The sequence below is a fragment of the Rhinoderma darwinii genome, chromosome 3 (assembly GCF_050947455.1).
Source record: "Rhinoderma darwinii isolate aRhiDar2 chromosome 3, aRhiDar2.hap1, whole genome shotgun sequence".
In the NCBI taxonomy this organism is placed as follows: Eukaryota; Metazoa; Chordata; class Amphibia; order Anura; family Rhinodermatidae; genus Rhinoderma; species Rhinoderma darwinii.
This window is the reverse complement of record NC_134689.1, coordinates 146905728-146927661: the sequence shown is the minus strand read 5'-3', so window position 1 is coordinate 146927661 and position 21934 is coordinate 146905728. Positions and strand designations below refer to the sequence as shown.

Genomic DNA, 21934 nt, shown 5'->3' with positions numbered 1-21934 from the left:
TACTGGCGTCTTAACAGCCATGTCCAGCTTCACGTAACTTTGTGACAAACAAGAATTATTATTTTAAAAAATAACATACATTTGTGTCTAAAACTCACATAAAGGCCACTTTCACACGGCAGGATTTTTATCAGTATCTGTAAGCCAAAAGCTGGAGTGGGTCCAAAACATGGAAGAGGTACAAATCTTTCCATTATAATTCTTCTCTGTGTAGGTTCCACTCCTGGTTTTGGCTTCCAAATACTGATCATACTGACGTGTGAAAGTGGCCGAAAGCGAAGTTTTGCACGCACGCACGCACGCACGCACGCACACCACAGTAAAAATAATAGACCATGATGTGCGATGTTGGTATATACCGCAAGCATCTACATCAACTAGAGCTTATGTTCTCAAAAATGCTGAAACAGGCCATGCAATATTAGTCCGTCATCCATAAATATGTTCAAAATATATACTTTACATGGCAAACAGCTACTATATTACCAAAATCTACATTGTATAGAAATACAACTTAATAACTTCCACACTACCATCTTCATGCAGCTTTGCATCAAAGTGATTATATGAAAAAATTGCATGAAAATAAAACTTTGACTGAAGTGCGTACTCAAGCAGAACCCCTAATGCAGACAACATGTGCTCTACAAAGAACTGTAAGATGTGCGTTCATACATGCTACAGGTCTATGTTCACAGGTGTGTATGTTAAAGACTTTCCAAAACCACAGGAATACACCAACCAATTTTTTTTATGCATATAAAATTGGAGATTATATAGGTATATAGTTTTCCATCTCCCTATCCAAACTGAGGCTATGTTCACATGTCACAGGCAAAATTGCCTCAAATTGGAGTATTTTGCCGCGATTCTCCAACAAATCGTGGCAAAAAACACGAATTGACCGCTTTGTAAACAGTCTAACCCTAATCACAATTCCCTAAACTTATTCTAATGCAATAATAAGTTGTTTTGGTGGAATTTGTTGGAAACTATCTTTTATGGCGACTGTCAGTGGATGGAAATGTATTTTGCATCGATCAGAAATGTGTTCCCTCTAGTGATCATTATCGCTATGACTGTCGCGTGTAATGGGTATCTCTAAAGATTGGGTACGGAAAAGATAGGGACAGTGCAAAATGTACAAACGACACTATTTGTGTCTGGTGTAAGTGCTTGGTACCGCCTATTTGACGCTTCAATCCAGACGCTGGTAAATGTCCGGATCGTGGAGTCAATAAACGACCTCATTAGGGTGATAAGATGTGGTACGTCTCCATATGTCACGATAACATTCCTAACTTTGAAACAAGACCTGAGTTAAGGAAGGCCCTACTACACGAGACAATTTTGGCAGGTGCAGCGAGCACCGATCAATGAGACAACTCGTTGATCGTCGCTCGTTTGCTCCTGTCACAAGGAGCTATGGATGGGGACAAGTGGTCGTTACGCCGATCGCTCGTGCCCATACATTATCATGTCCGCAGCACCTCTCCCTGTTTAGGGAGAGGTGCTGCCGACAACGATAATATTTGACTTTTTTTTTAAACCATGCGATCAGCAGATGAACAGGCATTTGCTCGTTCATCTGCTGATCGCTGCCCTGTTTACACACGGCAATTATCGGCAACGAGCGTTCTATGAACTATAGTTTGCCTGATAACTGCCAAGTGTAAAACCCCCCTTTAGTGCCTTGGATTTGACCAGTATTAGGGTTGTATTGTGTGTCAGAGGCACACAGAAGCCGCTGTCAGATGAGCCGTCAGTTCAGCTCACTGACTAATTCGGTTTACCGCGGCATTATGCAGCTTCTATGTAAAGTGGATACATCGAAGCTTCAGTGCTTAAAGAGGCTCTGTCACCAGATTTTCAAATCCCTATCTCCTATTGCATGTGATCGGCGCTGCTATGTAGATAACCGTAACGTTTTGTTTCTTTAAAATCGTTCATTTTTGGCCAAGTTATGAGCTATTTTATATATATGCAAATGAGGTTTGAAATGGACAACTGGGCGTTTTTTTTCGTTATGTCCAACTGGGCGTGTATTGTGTTTTTAACTGGGCATGTTTACGTGTATGACGCTGACCAATCAGTGACCAGTCAGCATCATACACTCCTCTCCATTCATTTACACAGCAGCGATGTGCAGCCGCATAAACAGAGATTAACGTTACTGCAGTGTCCTGATAATGAATACACATGATCATCCAGCCTGGACGTCATGTGTATTCAGAATCCTGACACTTCTGACTCTTTTCTGTGTTAACTATATTAATGCCCATGGTTTTGATATTGAATGCCACATACTTTTGACCGCAGAATATATTGCCCAGTATATCTGTGTGGAGCAGTCACTTACATACAATTTTGTATTTTGTTCTCTAGTTTTGTGTTTGCCAATTTTAAATCTTATTATGTATTGACATTATACAAAATCTTTTTCCTAGTTTTCTTTATTAGAACCATTTATAGGCCTTATGCCGCCTTTTATTGAGATAGCCAGAGCATATATGGAGGGATCAGATGACACCTGTACAATGTCCATTGAAGAGACGTTGGTGTCAGAGAGGACCCTGCTCTTGCAGTCAGTTAGCATGCCACTCTGGTGAGGGTTTAAAGAGTTTGTGGTATGGGCTTAGTCCGCATTATCTTGCTCATTGCGGTCACCCTATGAAATCCAGGAAGCAGGCCAAGTTTTTCCATTCGGAAAGTGTGCCTCTCCCTAGTGACCCTTGAATGTTTGACAGGCCTTTCGATAAGTAAAAGTGTCTCACAGATGTTGTGCGTCATTTACCATACAGCCAGCCTTTGCCCAAGTATGAGCACAAGTCCCTTTTAGTGTTTTATTATATATTTGGAGAAGAGCTATCCAAACTGGTGCAGAGAAAAAGTGGAGCAATTGTCCACAGAAAAACCAATAAGCTTGCTTCTTTCATTTTCAGCCTCTGAAATTGACTTGTCCTTTGCACCAGTTTTGATAAATCTCCCCCAATGTGTATTACAGTGTAAATGAGAATTGTGTTTTTGTACTTGTGTAATGTGTCCGAAGTGAAGTCTCAGAACTGATAGTGAAACCAAGTGATTAAAAATGCTTCTTCCTGCTTTCATTGCTTTTCTGTTAGCAGTAAGTGTAAGGCCTGATTCGGACGAGCGTCTTCGTTTTGCGTCTGAAAGAAACTGACCGTATTTATTGCATTTCAGTTCCGTATGCCATCAGTTTTTAATATCCGTGTTGGTGCACATTATTATATATTTTTTCTTCTCTGCATTTATTTAGCAAGTGGTGCATGAAACACGGACAGCACATGGATTACGTCCGCATGCTGTCCGTGATTTTCATGCACCCATGGACTTCAATGGGTGATGTGGCCTGCAAAAACACATAGCATAGATGCCTACTGTAGATAGCGCCACTGTAGCTCCCTCTAGGTGTTGAATCCTCGACCAAAGTGTTGTTGAAACTCTGGCTGGGGACTCCGCTCCTAGATGGAGTCCCTGACGTCTCCGTCCACATATGGACAGTGATGTCGGGCTCCCTCTAAGAGCAGAATTGCCTGCCAGAGCGTCGGCAACGCTCTGGTTGGCGATTCCACTCCAAGAGTAGCCCCTGACGTCACTGTCCATATATGTACTGCGACGACAGGCGCTCCTCCTGGAGCGGAATCCCCGGCCAGAGCGTTGGCAACACTCTGGCCTGGGATTCTTCTACAGAGGTGCTATCTACAGTGTGGGAGGGGGGAAGGGCTTAGTTCAGTCATTTCTGTCCCCCTCTTCATAATATTTAGAGATTCTCTAGTGACTGGTATAGTGCCAAGGGACTGGCGCAGGGCAAATGTGGTGCCTATTTTTAAAAAGTGCTCTAGGTCTTCCCTGGATAATTATAGACCAGTAAGCTTAACATCCATTGTGGGGAAAATGTTTGAGGGACTATATACATGATTATGTGACAAAAAATAGTAAAACCGTGCTGGCTGTCACTTATAATACTAAGGACAGAAGTTGTCAAACCAACCTGATTTGTTTTTATGAAGAGGTAAGCAGAAGCCTAGACAGAGGGGCCGCTGTGGATATAGTGTGCTTGGACTTTGCAAACGCATTTGACACTGTCCCTCATAGACATCTAATGGGTAAATTAAGGATTATAGGTTTAGAAAGTATAGTTTGTAATTGGATTGAGAATTGGCTTAAGGACCGTATCCAGAGAGTTGTGGTCAATGATTCCTACTCTGGTCCCCGGTTATAAGTGGTGTACCCCAGTGTTCAGTGCTGGGACCCCTATTATTCAACTTATTTATTAATGATATAGAGGATGAGATTAATAGCACTATTTCTATTTTTGACGATGACACCAAGCTATGTAGTAGGGATGCACGATGCATGGAAACTTCGATTCTGTGCATCCCTAAACGGTTCGATACCGTTATTTCATGTATTTCGATACTTAGCTGTGCGGCCGCACAGCTAAGTGTAGTAACACATGAATGTATGAGAGCAGGGCTGCAGCTGCGTAATACAGCCATTGCCCTGCTCCTGAGTACTGACAAGTGCACGCCGTCAGGATGATGCGATGCGGCCGGCGCTGCACTAATGATCGGCAGCACTGAAGACAGAACATGGCGGGCGCACTGCAAAACACCCCCATGTTCTGTCTTCAGTGCTGGCTGCATGACCTCATGCTGACCGAGTGCGCACTTACTGTCCGGAGCGGGGCAATGGCTGTATTACACAGCCAAAGCCCCGCTCTATAACGGCCGAGATCAGAGAAGCCTCTCCTGAATGCTGCGATCAAAGCTGACTGCAGCATTCAGAGGTAAATGAGATGGGGGGATGCCCCTTTGGATCGCGTCACAGGGAATTCCTGTGACGCAATTGAGGGACATACCATATATGGGTAGACAGCCCAGGGTCCATTGAAGGACCCCAGGGCTGTCCTACCATATTTCCTGTTAGGGCATACTTGGGTATGTCCTAACAACTGCCTGTGTACTATCCGTACACAAACTAATGTACATTAAAGTTAAAAAATAAAGTAAAAACTTAAAGTAATATTAAATTTAAAAAAATGCACATATACTTTTTTTTTTTTTTTACAATAAACATTAAAATAAGCCTCAATACATAAAATATACACACATTCGGTATTGGCGCGGCCATAATAACCTGCACAACAATTTTTTTGCGTCATTTATGATGTGTACGCTGTAATTTTTTTTTATAAAAACTGCTTTCTTTCACTTATTAATGTGAGGCACGAGGTGTGATGAATTTAACCTCCATGTGCCTCACATTAATAGTATATAACCCCATCATGTACCTTACATATTAACCCATTATGACTGGGAAAAATGATGGGGTTAATTACTATTAATGTGAGGCACATGGAGGTTAACCCCTTAGTGACCAGCCCATTTTAGGCCCTAATGACCAAGCCATTTTATTCGTTTTTCTATAGTCGTATTCAAAGAGCTATAACGTTTTTATTTTTTCGTCTACATAGCTGTATGAGGACTTGTTTTTTGCGGGATTATTTGTGCTTTTTAATAGCACCATTTTTGGGTACATATAATTTTTATATTAACTTTTATTAACCTTTTTGGGGGGGTATTATAACAAAAACCTGAAATTCCGCCATTGTTCTATGCGTTTTTAAATTGACGCCGTTCACTGTGCGACGTAATTAACATGTTACCTTTATTCTATGGGTTGGTACGATTACGGCGATACCACATATGTAGAGGTTTTTTTATGTTTTACGACTTTTGCACAATAAAAACACTTGAACTAAAATTATTTGTTTTTGCATCGTCGCTTTCCAAGAGCCGTAATTTTTTTATTTTTCCATCAATGTAGTGATTTTTTTGGGCTTGTTTTCTGCGGGACAAAACGTAGTTTTGAATGGTACAGTTTTGGGGTGCATGGGACTTATTGATTCATTTTTATTATGACTTCTTTGGGGGGCAATGGGAAAAAATTGCAATTTCGCCATGGTTTTTTGCGTTTTTTTTTACGGTGTTCACCTTGCGGTTTAAATGACATATTAACTTTATTAATGGAGTCATTACGGTCGCGGCGATACCACATATGTGTACTTTTTTTTTTTTTTACACTTTTTATGGGAAAAAATTATTTTATTTATTTTTTTACTGTACTTTTTATTAATAATCTTTCACTTTGATGACTTATTTTATTAGTCCCACTAGGGGACTTTACTGTGCGATATTCCGATCGCTGCTATAATGCTCTGGTATACTTCGTATACCAGAGCATTATTGCCTGTCAGTGTAAATCTGACAGGCAATCTGTTAGGACGTGCCTCCGGCGCGTCCTAACAGGAATATGTCCAGGGCAGACCTGGGGGCTTTTATCAAGCCCCCGGCTGCCATGACACCCCATCGGAGACCCGCGATTGCATTCGCGGGCCGCCGATGGGTGACAGAGGGAGCGCACTCCCTTTGTAAACAAAGTAAAATGCCGCGGTCGCTATTGACGGCGGCATTTAACGGGTTAAACGGCCGCGATCGAAGTAAACTTCGATCGCGGGCTTTGGAGCAGGAGCTCAGCTGTCATCAGACAGCAGAGCCCCGGCTCCTGCCTGCACGGGAGACCCGTGCAGGACTTAGACTAGGCTGACGTGAAAAGGCGTCAGCCTAGCCTAAAGCCCATTAGTGACTCACGTGAAAAGGCGTATTGGTGGTCACTAAGGGGTTAAATTCATCACACCACGCGCCTCATCAGAAAATGGAAGAACTTTTTTTTTTCTTCTTACTGTTGGCAAAGTATCGAATTGGTATCAAAATCGCAATACTACACAAAGTATCGGTATCCAAGTCCAAATTCTGGTATCGTGACATCCCTACTATGTAGTATTGTTCAGACTATGGAAGATGTTCGTAAATTGCAAGCTGATTTGACCACACTAAGTGTTTGGGTCGTCCACTTGGCAGATGAAGTTTAATGTAGATAAATGTAAAGTTATGCATCTGGGTACAAACAACCTGCATGCATCATATGTCCTAGGGGGAGCTACACTGGGGAGACACTTGTTGAGAAGGATCTGGGTGAACTTGTAAATCATAAACTAAATAACAGCATGCAATGTCAATCAGCTGCTATAAAGGCCAGCAAGATTTTGTCGTGTAAAAGAGGCATGGACTCAATGGACAGGGATATAATATTACCACTTTACAAAGCATTAGTGAGGCCTCATCTAGAATATGCAGTTCAGTTTTGGGCTCCAGTTCATAGAAAGGATGCCCTGGAGTTAGAAAAAATACAAAGAAGAGCAACAAAGCTAATAAGGGGCATGGAGAATCTAAGTTATGAGGAAAGATTAAAATAATTAAACCTATTTAGCCTTGAAAAAAAGACAACTGAGGCTTCATGCACACGACCGTGCTCGTAATTACGACTCGTAATTACGGGCACGGCCGGCCGCGGGCAGCCGGCCTTTTTTGCGAGCCGTGCTGTCATTATAAAGTATAGCAGCACGGCCCGTAAAATAGAACATGTTCTATTTTTTTAACGGCACGGGCACCTTCTCGTGAGAAAACGAGAAGGTACCGGTGGCTAACACAAGTCTATGAGCCCGTTATTGCGGGTCGTAATTACGACCCGCAATAACGGGTGTTTTTACGGTCGTGTGCATGAGGCCTAAGGGGGGACATGATTAACTTGTATAAATATATGAATGGCACATACAAAAAATATGGTGAAATCCTGTTCCATGTAAAACCCCTCAAAAAACAAGGGGGCACTCTCTCCGTCTGGAGAAAAAAAGGTTCAACCTGCAGAGGCGACAAGCCTTATTTACTGTGAGAACGGTGAATTTATAGAATAGTCTACCGCAGGAGCTGGTCACAGCAGGGACAGGAGATGGCTTTACAAAAGGCTTAGATAATTTCCTAGAACAAAAAAATATTAGCTCTTATGTGTAGAAATTTTTGACTTCCCTTTTCCCATCCCTCGGTTGAACTTGATGGACGTGTCCTTTTTTTTTTTTTTCATCTGTATGAATTATGTAACTATCTACAGGGGAGTGTGGCACTTTACTAGGGGTCCCTGCTTCCCCATGGAACTGCTGTTCCATACTTCATCATTTTGTTCAGTATAGAACAGCGTTTCCGTGGGGAAGCAGGGACTCCTAGCACCATATATGACTATGATGCCAGGAGTCTCGTTCACATGTACATGTTTTTCACAGCTCGATCACGGTCATGTGAAACAATGGAGGCAGAGCCGGGACAGAACAGGGAGCAGATGAGGCGACAATGCACAGCTCCTCAGACAGGACGGATCAGGCAGGTGACAGGGTGGCGCTTCCTCCTGCAGCACTGCGCCACTAGGGGATTGATTCAGTGATTTTGATAAAACAGAATTGTCAGAAGCCTTGAGGGCGAATTAATCAAATTAATTTGATTGCCCAGCCCTAGTCCAGAGCACCTTCTGTCATTTTTCCGCACCCCAGTTCCTATGTTTTCGTGCATAGTTGAGTTGCTTGGCCTTGTTTTCATGTTGCAGGTTTGCCTTTTGGGCCGCAATTTTTCCATGAAGACCACTTCTGGCCAGACTTCTCCAAAGTAGATGGGTGTACATGGGTCCCACTGGTTTCTGCCAGTTCTGAGCTGATTGCACTTCTGAACATCTTCAGATTTCGAAGAGAAGTAAGCACGATGTGTTTATGATCTGCTGCACTAAGTTTCCTTGGCCGACCATTGCGTCTACGTTCCTTAACGGTGCCTGTTGTTTTTTTTTGTTTTTTTTGTGCTTCTTCAAAAGTGCTTGAACAGCACATTTTGAAACCCCAGTCTGATTTGAAATTTTTCGAGGAGAGATTTTTGCTGATTCAATATAACTACATAGTGACTTGTTGCTGTGCTCAGTCTTGCCACGGTGGACCTGTGACATTAAATTGTCTTCCACAACCTCGCCTTTGTAGCAGAGTTTGGCTGTTCCTCACCCAGTTTAAGAGCCTCCTACGCAGCGGTTTCTGTTAAGGTTAATGACTGTTTCAACCTACATATGAAAATAATGATCACTGCCACCTGTTTGGTATAATTGGTTAATTATACACCTGAGGGCTTATTCAGACAAACGTATAATACGTCCGTGCTACGCGCGTGATTTTCACGCGCGTCGCACGGACCTATGTTAGTCAATGGGGCCGTTCAGACTGTCAGTGATTTTCACGCAGCGTGTGTCCGCTGCGTAAAACTCACGACATGTCCTATATTTGTTTTTCGCGCATCACGCACCCATTGAAAACGGCACACGGACGCGCTTCCGTGTGCCGCGCGCTACAGTAGTCAAAACTATGAATGAAAACAGAAAAGCACGACGTGCTTTTCTGTTTACAAACATAAAAGCACGACATGCTTTTCTGTTTACAAACATAAAGAGAGTGTCATAATGATGGCGGCTGCGCGAAAATCGCGCAGCCACGCATCATATGCTGCTGACACACAGAGCTTTTATGGACCTTTTGCGTGCGCAAAACGCACACGCTCGTGTGAATCCGGCCTGACTATAATCCTACAAAATCTATTACTTTGCAAGTGTATCTAGTAGAATTGATGCTGTTTTTAAGGCAAAGGGTGGTCACACCAAATATTGATTTGATTTAGATATATTTTCTGTTCATTATCTTTGTATTTCAATAGTTTTTTTTAAATCAATTAACGCTTCTATTTTTGAAAGCATTCTTAGGCTTTATTCACACGAACGTGTTTAACTTCCGTGATACGCGCATGAAAATCGCGCACGTTGCACGGACCTATGTTAGTCAATGGGGCATTCAGACATTCCGTGATTTTCATGCAACGTATGTCCGCCGCGTAAAACTCACGACATGTCCTATAGTTGGCCGTTTTTCGTGCATCACGCACCCATTGAAGTCAATGGGTGCGTGAAAATCGCACGGCACGCGGGTGATTCGCGCAACAGTAGATCAAGAAATGAAGGAAAAAATAAAAGCACTTCCTTAATTTCTTTTTCTAAACCTCAAAACCGCGTGTCATAAGGATGGCATATGCATGAAAATCACGCAGCCACGCACCATTAACTGATGACACGGAACTGCAACGCGCGCAAAACGCTGCATTTTTCAATTATTCAATTTTTGGGGGGCTGAAGTGACTAAGTATAGCAATTCTGGTATTTGTTTTTTTTATAATAAAAAAATTACGCAGTTCACCATGCGGGATAAATAACAACATTATATTTTTATAGTTCAGGCCGTTACGGATGCGGCTATCAATTCGGCATAGTTTTATTAAATTTTTTTCTAATAAGAACTTTATAGGGGAAAAGGCTGCTTTTTAATTTTATTACTTGGAACTTTTACGGTTTTTATTTTTATACACTTTTTTTTTTTTTTTTTTTAGTCTAATCCATTAATTTAATCCAACTGTTGGATCGTTGTTATAATACCCTGCAATACTTATGTATTGCAGGGTATTACACCTGTCCGTTTCACACTGACCGGCAGCGTATTAGGTCCTGCCTCTGGCAGACCGGGACAGCTTTAAGCTGCTGGAACTAGTCAATCACAGTGTGGGGTGTTCAGGTTTGACGGCCACTGACCGCTTCTGCTCTGGGTGCTTTCATTGGGACATGATAGGTTCTAGTCCCAATGATGGCACGCAGACCAGCAAATGTAAGTTACTGGACACTGTTGTGCTGCTAGAACCTGGTGATCGCAGCGTCCCAGCAGCATAAGGGTGTCCAAGTCTGCTTAGACCATAACCTCACCTGCCTGTTGTCCAGGTGATGTTATGGAGACATGAACCAATAAGGCCCTGATGATGGCACCAGTACCAGAGGCTGTCCGCTAAGCCAGATCTGGACACTCAATGCAGCAGCAATGCTGCAATCGTTGGGAAAAGGGGGACCGTAAATACTTGGTAGTTTTGCAGACTGGCACGCTGCTAGCTTCCGCATTTTTACACTAAGCAGTCAAAGGGTTTTAAGGGACTTGAGGTGTTTTAATGCAACCCTGGGGACCCGTAGTGATGGTAACCTACAGCAGTAATTTGACAATGTGGTCGTGTGACATTGCATTTCTATGTATATACTGTCCATACTTCCTAGTCATAAAGTCAGACTGAGGGACACGGCCTACAAGGTACACAGGAAGAATTTGGATAGTAAGTACGGTAGATTTAAATTTTTATTTTATTTACGGTTCCGGTGGTTTTAGAACATGACAATGCACAACAAACACTACAATTTTCCTGGCTCACTAAAACTCTTGATAAACATATTGAGCCTTAACCCTTTCACTGCTAAGGATGTATGAAATCTATTCGGGCGCAACACTTGTTTGTCCCGCCTTACAGCCTCCAGTGGCCCCAGGAGGGTGAATACAGGAGCCTTTCGTCCAGATATCACTCCTGCCAATCAGAGAGGACATGTGCGATCTGTCACATTTAGGCGTAAACACTGCAACATAATACAGTAGCAGCACAGAAAAAAAAAGTTTCTTTGGCATTAATAAAAAAAAAAAGTTTTGTTCTTACCCTGGCCGTAGTCCTAGCGACGCAATCTTCTCTCCTGAGCGCAGCCCAGCCTCCTGGGAAACCGTTTCATCCCATGTGACTGCTACAGCCAATCAAAGGCTGCAGCAGTCACATAGAGTACAGCGTAGTTTTTACGCAGTGGACATGCCGCCCGAAAAACTGCACCACACTTTCGTTCTGTTTTTCATGCGAAATTCCGTGCGGCTTCCATGACAGATACGCTGTGTACTTTTATGCAGCGTATCCGCCCTGTGTGTTCTTACCCATTAGTGGGAGAGTCTTCTTTTTTTTCCTTTGACAGGGGTGAAGAAATAAGCAGTTACACATCTAATGACCCCCTGCATTTATCGACTGCGTGACTCAGAGCAAAAATCCAAATGCTGGTAAGAAATTCTATTTAGTTCTGGTGATTATGTGAATACCTTTGCGTGAAGACCTAAGACATTGGCAAAAGTGGCATGTATGAACCCTGTACACATTGAACTTTTACTTTCAGGAGATGTTTTGCATCTCTGCCTCTGCTTGGGGAAGACTTTTAGCCACAAACGTGACTTTTCTGCATTTTTCACACAATGTGTTCTGTTGCAAAAATTGCATGGAGGTAGCCATGAGTGATGGGTGGAATTTTCACAATGTTGCCAGATGTCTACTTTCAAAAAAATGAGGGTTATGGGGGTATAATGTGATTATTATATTCATGTTTGTGTATGGGGCAGCTAAAGGGAAAGCAATGCCCATTTTTTAAATGTTTGTTTACTGACTCTTCTAGTGGAATTTCCTCAACTAGACCTCTCACATCGTTCCTCTTCAAACTGTGTGTCGGCACGCTTACTGGGGCACTATGAAAATATGTTGAGTTGGGTTCTGATCAAGCTGGCATATGTTTGTTATTCAGTACTGCTATTTTTACCTCAAAACACAGGCATGTTTCCTTTAAAGCCACCCTCCATGATCCGCATAAAAACTTGTCCACAGTACAATAATGGGATATATTATACTGCCTTGCCCAGTTTGTATTTATTTTTTTTTGGACTCTATTTTTTACCCCTTTCATACACCATTTCTTTGTCCCTGTGATCTACCACAGATTTGGCAAAGTGATGTCAGTGTTTTCATCGTCCAGCCTGCCAAGTACTCTGCGTCTCCTACACGGGCCAATGATCGGGCAAATGAATGTTCATATAATGCTCGTTTGCCCGATCATTGCCCTGTGTAATCAGAACAACCATTAGCCGATGAACGAGCAAACGCTCATTCATCGGCTGATCTGCTCTTTTATGCAGAATTAAAAATGATCGTTGACGGCAGCACATCTCGCTGTGTAATCGGAGAGTGGCGCTGCCGACATAATGAAAATGTATAGGAACGAGTGATCGGAGTAACGAGCGCTTGTCACTATACATAAGCAATCATTGCTCCGTGTGAAAGGAGCAAACGAGCACCGATCTGTCATTTATTGGGCCGTGTATGAGGACCCTTAGGCTGTCTGCAGCAAATCTGCACTGTGGGAACCCAGCCTTAGTGTAATATATAGCTGTGTCCTCAGTGTGCCCAAAATTGTATGAATATGCTGCTGACAATGAGGCATTCCTCTGAAAATCGGTCATGCAGCGCTGATAGGAACCTCCTACACTGAATTGCTAGGAGCAGCAGGGGAATTTTTAGGTTAGACACAGTGATGATGTAATGGGTAATCTAAAGGGTCTTAGATGATCGGCGCACACAGTTTGCATATTGTAGTCTGGGACTGCGTATAACACGCATTAGGTGACATACAAAGCTACAGTGAACTAATTTGATCGTCGGGATAAAGAGCCATTGTTATTGTAAACAGATGCATTTTTGACTTCCTGAATTTTTTTTATTTTTTTTTGTCCGTGCCTATGTATATTAATTAATTTATTATGTATTGTAGGAAACCCAGCGCTTAATGGCAGAGCCAGTCCCTGGGATAAAAGCTGAGCCAGATGACTGCAATGCACGATACTTCCATGTTGTAATTGCGGGTCCACAAGATTCACCCTTTGAAGGAGGGACATTTAAACTTGAATTATTCCTTCCTGAAGAGTACCCAATGGCAGCTCCTAAAGTACGCTTCATGACAAAAATCTATCACCCCAATGTAGACAAGCTGGGGAGGATATGTTTAGATATCTTGAAAGGTAAGACCACTAACTGATTTGGATCACCGTACTCCAAAATCCCTAACCCATTGCTATGATAAGGTATCTATATAAGGATTTAAAGAAAACGTTATTTTAGGCCACTTTCACGCGGCCGTATTTTACTTCAGTGTTTGTAAGACAGAACATGGAAGAAGTGCCAATCTTTCCATTACACTTTTTTTCTCTGTGCAGGTTCCACTCCGGATTGTGGCTTATGAATACTGACCAAAATACTGCTGTGTAAAAGTAGCCAAAGGCTCTATCCACACTAGTGTCATGACTTCTGTGTATAACAGAGCCACTACCTCTTTTTGACATGATTTAAATGTAATCTTACAGACCTTGGGCAGCGCTGCGGCCCCTTCATTCTCCAGATCGGTGGGGGTTTTTGCCAGTCGGACCCCCTCTGAACAAAAAGTGATCACTTTGAGATTGGAATAACCCTTCAATGGGTCTGTAGGGGCTTCTCGTATTTTTTTTATGGCTAGAATAGTGCTGCTTCATTCCAAAATGTGTGAACTGAAGTGCCCCCAATATTGTACCTTGGCATCCGTGATCTACACAGGACCTTTCAAAGATCTACCAGTAGAATGCGATCTACTGGATGCTTACCTAGGATGTAGAAGAATATCTATGACCAGGATGGTTCTGAATATAGCAAGCAAGTATTTTTCATTACGACATGTCAGTAGTTCTCCCCATGAACGTCTGATGGGCTCACTGCACCAGACACTTGATCTGTGCAGAGGTCAGCGGCCTCAACGGAAAGCAGAGATGGGTAAACCCTTACTGCATGCTAAGCACAAATATGCACATAACCTTTACATTTACCTTGCTGACGCAGAGAGCATTTACATGGGAGTGTGATATACCAGTCATTGGTGATGTAAAAAGAATAGTTGTCACCTTACTCATGTCCCCCATTATGCATATTTAGGCAATTTGTCGCCTTTAGACAAAATCTAATATTCGACCAGGGGAACCGGAGTAAAGATATAAGTTATCTCCCCCATTGAAATCCAACATGGCTGATCCTTTTTCCCCTTAATATCTTCCATCTGGGGAAAGTTGGAAGATACACATTAGTTGGCCAAAATCGTTGGGTTTGGCCAACTTTTATCGAATGTATATGGCCTGTATGAGAAGGACCTGTCACCTCTCTTGACATGTCTTTTTAGTAAATACTTGTATATCCCATGAAATAACAGTTCTGAAGCAATCGTACAGCCATAAGGGTCTATTCATTAAGGGGTGCATCATCTTGCAGGTAACAAGTAGTTTTACCCACTACACCGTGCAGCCGTTAACCAGCAATTTTACAACCGCTCCGAACATCAAGCTGGTAAGGTTCTTGCCCGTGTCCTTGTCGTTCTGTGGGGCCTTACCCTAAGTAAAGGTGCTCCAGCATGGTTGTATCATGGGGAATACAAGTGTTTACTAAAAGACATGTCAGGAGAGCTCCTCTTTAAGGTTCTGCTCACACTATGCATTTAATCTGTCCTTCTGTTCTGTCATTTTTGCAAAAGACATAGAGAAACGTCTCTGTTCACACATTTTATGTCATTGGGACTAGCTAATCTTCCGTCAGATGCATATGTAAACCGAGCCTATTAATTGTAACCAAACAATTGTAACCGTATACTATAATTTGATACCCAACTTTGGCTAAGAAACAAAAGCAGCAATGCCAATTTAATAATACCTTCACTTTGAACTATTAGACTGATGGTCTCACTCTTAAAGAGGATCTGCCTCAACTTTATTAATGCCCAATCTCCTTAATAATCACGCAGATAATTACAGTGAAAATTGTGTCCCAATAAGTTTATTTTAAGTTATGAGCTTTTTTTCTAGGTATGCAAATGAGGCTATACCAGCCAAAGGGGCGGTAACGCTCTGCTCTCCGTGGGCGGTGTTTGTGTTGTCTGTATGACTCAGTCTAATCCGCATCATACAGTTCCCCCCTTTGCGAGATTACACTGTGCAGGGAAGGAGAGAAGCTGTATGATGCTGTTTGGGTAATATTCTACAGACAACATAAACACCGCCCAAAGAGAGAGCAACTTTACCGCCCCTTTGGCAAGTATAGCCTCATTTGCATAATTAGAAATAATAAGCTGATAACTTTTAACATGGTAAACTTTTCAGGACACAATTTTCACTAGAATTATCAGCATCGTAGCGCGTATTCGATTAGTTAGGAGATTGGGCATTAATAAAGTAGTGGCAGATCCTCTTTAATGGGGGTTTTCCTATCCGAGACATTTGACATATCCACAGGATATGTCATAAATGTCAGATAGATGCGGGTCCCACTTCTGGGACCCGCACCTATCTCCAGAACAGGGCCCCCTAAACCCTGTTCAGCCGCTCTGTTAAAAATGTTATATGGTCGGGAGTTACAAAAACAGCGTAGCTCGCCGAGATACGCTGTTTCCGTAAATCCCATAGAACTGAATGGTAGTTACGGAAACGGCGTAGCTCGCATGCTATGCTGCTTTATGTAAATGCCATTCACTACTATGAGAGTTACGGAAACCGCGTAGCTCAGGGAGCTACGCTGTTTTTGTAACTCCCGACCATATAACCAGGAAGTGGCCGTGAGGCTGCGGGAGCACAGAGCGGCAGAACATGCTTTAGGGGGCCCCGTTCTATAGATAGGTACGGGTGCCAGAGCTGGGACCTGCATCTGTCTGACATTTATGCCATTTCCTGTGGATATCTCATAAATGTCCTTCATGGGAAAACCCCTTTAATAAAGGGGACCATATAAGCTCCATTGGACTCCTTCTGTATGTGAGATATATTTTCCCCTAAAAACAATTTACTTAGAGAAAAGAGAGCTCAATGTGCAATAACAGAGTACATGCGGAAGGACAAATAAATATTCCTAGCACTGTATGCTAATGCTATATGAAGAGGGAGGTTTGCCTGAAGAGTAAAGCTAGATATACATTAGAGATTTTAGCTGGCTAATTTAGACCATTTTCTAAAGACCATCGGGATACGAAAAGATGGCGACTGAATGCAGATATCTGTGGATCGTTCTTGGGTGCTGCTTGTAGTTGGACCGTTGTTTATACCAAATGACCAATCTTCATCCTATCAATAGAAGAGCGGGCCATAGCTTAAGGCCTTAGTTGCACGAACGTGTCCTTTTGCGCGCGCAAAAGTTCTGTGTGGCATCAGTATGTGGTGCATGCCTGCGTGATTTCCGTGCATATGGCAGTGTGAAGACACTCTGGTTTTATGTTTACAAACATAAAAGCAGGAGGTGCTTTTCTTTTTTCATTTATTTTACTACTGTAGCGCGAATCACGCGTGGCACGCAGAAGTGCTTCTGTGTGTCGTGAGTTATACGCAGCGGACATACGCTGCATGAAAATCACTGACCGTCTGAACGGCACTATAGACTAACATAGGTCCGTGCGACACGCCTGATTTTCACACGCGTAGCGCGGACGCAATATACGTTCGTGTGAATAAGGCCTAAGGCAGAGATCAATCGGTGAATTGTTGTTTTAACCTTTTATAGACCAACCATCAACGACGGCCGTCTGAAATGCTTAATGTATGCCGGCTTTAGTTTCTTAGGCTGGAATCACACATGCAGATTTCATGGCAGTTTTCAATGCAGTTTTTTGAGCAATACAGCAGTGGATCGAAAAAGAATAAAAAGTATAAACGAAAGACTACTTCTCCTTTCTTTTGTATCCACTCCTCCTGGTGTGATTTCAGCCTTTGACAGATTGGGTCAATCTGGTTTCAACAAAAGAAAACAAGAGCTGTCAGAAATTCCTTAATGGAACTTGAATACCTATATACAAGAACCCTGGATGGCTGCTGAAATCTTACTAGTAAAAGTCCTTTATCTCTCTCTTGAGTGTCCGTTTTTATTTTTTTCTTTCTCTAGTTTCTACTGTAAAAACAAAAGTTTAGCTAAAAGTTTTTGTCACGCTGTCACAATTACCACGCTTGGATAACTGGCTTTGCCTCTGACACAGAACAGTGTTGATGTCCTTTTCACCTCCTGTGTGTGCAGATAAATGGTCTCCGGCTCTGCAGATCCGTACAGTGCTTCTATCAATTCAGGCTTTGTTAAGCGCACCCAACCCAGATGATCCATTAGCAAATGATGTAGCCGAGCAGTGGAAGACAAATGAAGCCCAAGCCATAGAAACAGGTATTCTTGTTTACTAGTAACATAATCTAGCGTGACACTACTTCTACACTTCGTTATGAGCGTAATATATTACACTGTAGGTAAGATATGTTTTTCTGAAAACCGTGTTTTTAAAATATTGATACTTTCCAAAAAGGCTTAGAGAGAAGTGGCGCAAGCGGTTTCATAGTGTGCAAGATATTGCCCAACGCCATTACAAAATCGCAAAAACAATTTAGCGAATAGGATGTAGTCGTTGCAAATGCGACCTCCAGCTTACCTCGCTTAAAGGCAATGTAATAATATTTTTTAAAGTAATTAAAAAGTTGCACCAAAAACCCTGATACACTTATTAATAATTATTTCAACTTTTTCAGATACAGCTGCTTTGTATCCTGGATACATAGAAGCTGTATCTTGCACTGGGTTCTGAATCCATCAGGTCAGCGGCACTGACTGATTCAGTGACGGCGGTTCCTGCGTGTCAGATGTGATCAATAACCGCTCAATCTGACAGGCAGGAACCGCTGTCACTGACCCAGTCAGTGCCGCTGAAGTGATGGATTCAGGTTTCAGCGCAAGATAAAAAGATCAGAAAAAGTACAAATAATAATAAAAACGAATTACAAAGTTGCACCAAACACACTTAAAGCACGAAAATCTTTTTCAAGGTGTACATAGCCTTTAACCCCTTAATGACCAGCCTATTTTGGACCTTAATGACCAGGCTATTTTTTAAGTTTTTCAATCGTCGCATTCCAAGAGCTATAACCTTTTTATTTTTGCGTCGACATAGCTGTATAAGGTCTTGTTTTTTGCGGGACAAGTTGTATTTTTTAATAGCACCATTTTGGGGGACATATTATTTATTAATTAACTTTTATTAACTTTTTTTTTGGGGGGAATAGAAAAAAAATCTGAAATTTCGCCACTCTTTTTTGCGTCCTAAATCTACGCCGTTTGCCGTGTGATATAAATAACACAATAACTTTATTCAGCGGGTTATTAAGATTGCAACGATGCCAAATTTGTATCGTTTTTGTATGTTTTACTACTTTTACACAGTAAGAACGCTTTTTTTTCTAAATTATTTGTTTTTGTGTCTCCATATTTGAAGAGCCATAACGTTTTTATTTTTTCGCCGATGCAGTTGTATGAGGGCTTTCTTTTTGCGGGACGACTTGTAGTTTTTATTGGTACCATTTTGGAGTAGATGCGACTTTTTGATCACTTTTTAATCACATTTTTTTAAAGTCAGGATTCACAGAAAACAGCAATTTTTCTGTCGTTTTTTATTTAATTTTTTACGGCGCTCACCGTGCGGGTTAAGTAATGTAATAGCTTTATAGTCGGGGTCATTACGGACGCGGCGATACCAAATATGTGTAACTTTTTAGCTTTATTTTGGTTTTTTAATAGTAAAGCATTTTGTAAGGGGAAAAAGTGTTTTTTTCATTTTTTTTTCACATTTTTTTTTTAACTTTATTAAGTTGTTTTTTTTAAACTTTTTCTGCGATCGTTATTATAATACATTGCAATACTTCTGTATTGCAGTGTATTATGCCTGTCCGTTTAAAACGGCATGATCTAGCAGGCATTCACTCCAGGCAGACCTGGGGGCCTTTATTAGGCCCCCGGTTGCCATTGGAGACGCAGACACTCGGCGATCGTATCGCCGGGTGTCGGTGGGGGAGAGAGGGAGCTCCCTCCCTCTCTCCAAAACCACTCAGATGCGGTGCTCGCTATTGAGCACCGCATCTGAGGGGTTAAACGGGTGAGATCGATACTAATATCGATCTCACCAGGCAGAGCAGGGACGCCCCCAGCCCTCAGCTGCCTCTGGCAGCTGAGAGAAGGGAGATTTGACAGCTCCCTGCTCTGTTTACTTATTCCGATGCCGCGACGTAAAAAGTCTATGGCATCGGAATAAGGCCCGTTAGTGACCGACGTAAAAAGACTATGGGCCGGTCACTAACGGGTTAAGAAATAATTGTGATAATGTGTTTTCCAATGATCCCTTCTCCTACCTGATAAACGATGAATATAGCATGCAGACTGAAAGATCTATTGCAACTAATTCTTCACCTATTTTCTTTGTTCCCTGCAGCCAGAGCGTGGACTAGGCTATACGCCACAAATAATGTTTAAATTCTTCTTGATCTCCCAAGTGTGCATCAAATCTTCTGTTCTGCCAAGACTTCTTCCTTTTTTTTTGTTTGCATTTAATGGACACAGTCTTAAAAAATAAAAAAAATACAGAATAAAAAAAAAAAAAGCCCAGACATGGTCAGTCTTTGGTGATTAAATGCACAGTAGCAAATCTCATGTCTTGTCCTATTTCACTGGTGTACCGCATGAGCAGAGGCTGTAGATTATCATTAGCATGTTCAGAAGAGGTGGCGCTACCTCCGTATCTCTCCGTTGAGATGTTCTAGGTTAGTTGCGTCTTGATTATTATTATTTTTTGTTTTTTTTAATTACTGGGCACCTCCCTTTTATTATTCTCCTAGTTTTGTCCTTTGAATGCAGCTAACCTGAACTTAGTGTATTTGCCTGATGTAGCCTGCTATTGTAGACAGAGTAGGCGGACAAGCTTGATCGAAGAAACAATGGCAAAACCGGGAGCCCGTTCTAATCTCGGCTCAACCTTCACTAATCACCTTTCTTTTGAGTGTTAAACCTTCCAAAGCTTGTGACCATTTTGTATGGCTTGTCTTGAAAATCTGTATATCTTATGTTTTAGTAAAATATTTTTTTGTTATTCTACTTTTGCCTTTGTACAGTTTTTCTTTATTTTTCTGTAATGCTTATGAACTTGATAAAAAAAGAAAAGTCTTCTCCTTCCCACCATCGTGTCAGAGATGGTTAGCAGGACAGATGAGTATTCTACCTTTGAGTAGATAATGGTATGTTTTATAGTAACCCTCAATACTTGCAGAATAGTCCTTAAATCCGGTGCTATTACAAAATGTGAATTTTATAACCGAATTCCGTCTGTTCAGGGAAAATTATGTCAAGAAAGATCTTTTCCATGTTGTGATAGGCATTCGCGGTTAAGCCTGGAATTCTAAGGGCTTAGATATTGAGAATGCTATGTTTCCGAATACTCCGTGCCATTTGAGGTGCTTCAAACATTCACTTCTATCTGTAACTAAGATTGTTGCAGACATGACATTCGATTTTTGTGTTCTGCGCTCAACTATAGAATTTTTGTTTTCTCTTTTTATATATCAAATTTTTTCAGGTTTCCTCTACACGATAAAAAAGAAAAATCTGAAAGATTGTGGTGTCTCTTTGTTTAATGGGATTTGCGCTCATTTTTTCAGTAGTTCTTCACATATGTATGAAGTTGCATGACCCTACCAAGAATACCATATGGTTTATATATTCGTCTGAGGCTACACACAGACTTTTCTTTTGAATTACTTTCATGTAACTGTCACACAGCAAAATATGAGTAAGAAAACGGACTTCAATTGTACAATAAGTGTGCGTGGAACAATATAAAAGAGTCACCAATCAGGCCGAATTAAATTAGTGGATGCAAATTGACATGCCACTCCAACTTGTGGGCACTCGGGTCTTTTTACCAGCTGAAACTGTTCCTTTTAGGGGCTGAGAGATACAGATAGGGCACACTTTACCACTTTCTCCCCCAAACGAATCACACATCAAGGAGCTGTGTGGTGGGTGCCCTTGTACCCACTAATTAAGTTGTAGTATTGCATCTTATAGGTGCCCTTATTGAGATAGTTCTGTACTGGTGACCATCCTTTTACTGAGCGCACCCACTAGTTGTATATGTTTTCAAAACTTAGAGCGTGGTCTACTTTATTAAGCAACATGGGGAACACAAATTATCGCCACTGATATTTAAACATCCTATCAATGTGGTGTTTTCTAGGTTCTAAATTTATAACACGGATACAAGATCCTGAATTGATGGAAAAGGCAGTACTGACAGTATTGTCGGTGATGGTCCGTCTATATATACATTACCACATTTGGAATTGGATGGATGCTTGTAGAGGTTTCTTAATGAAGGAAATTGTCATTCTACATATTTCAGTTTTGGAATCCTCTTTATCCATTGT

The 21934-nt window shown here is 41.7% G+C and overlaps 1 protein-coding gene across 2 annotated transcripts in view; it reads left to right on the top strand.

The window, feature by feature from the left end:
• The window catches only part of UBE2N (ubiquitin conjugating enzyme E2 N), a 31051-nt gene extending 10445 nt beyond the window's left edge, over positions 1–20606 (top strand). The window contains exons 2-5 of one of the 2 annotated variants that reach the window (XM_075856834.1): positions 11815–11896; positions 13429–13675; positions 17721–17861; positions 19948–20606. In XM_075856834.1, the coding sequence (XP_075712949.1) occupies positions 11891–11896; positions 13429–13675; positions 17721–17861; positions 19948–19988 (435 nt within the window). In that variant the 5' untranslated portion in view covers positions 11815–11890 and the 3' untranslated portion in view covers positions 19989–20606. The remainder of the gene's footprint in view (positions 1–11814; positions 11897–13428; positions 13676–17720; positions 17862–19947) is intronic. The other variant, XM_075856833.1, reaches the window with a different exon arrangement.
• The last annotated feature ends 1328 nt before the right edge of the window (positions 20607–21934 follow it).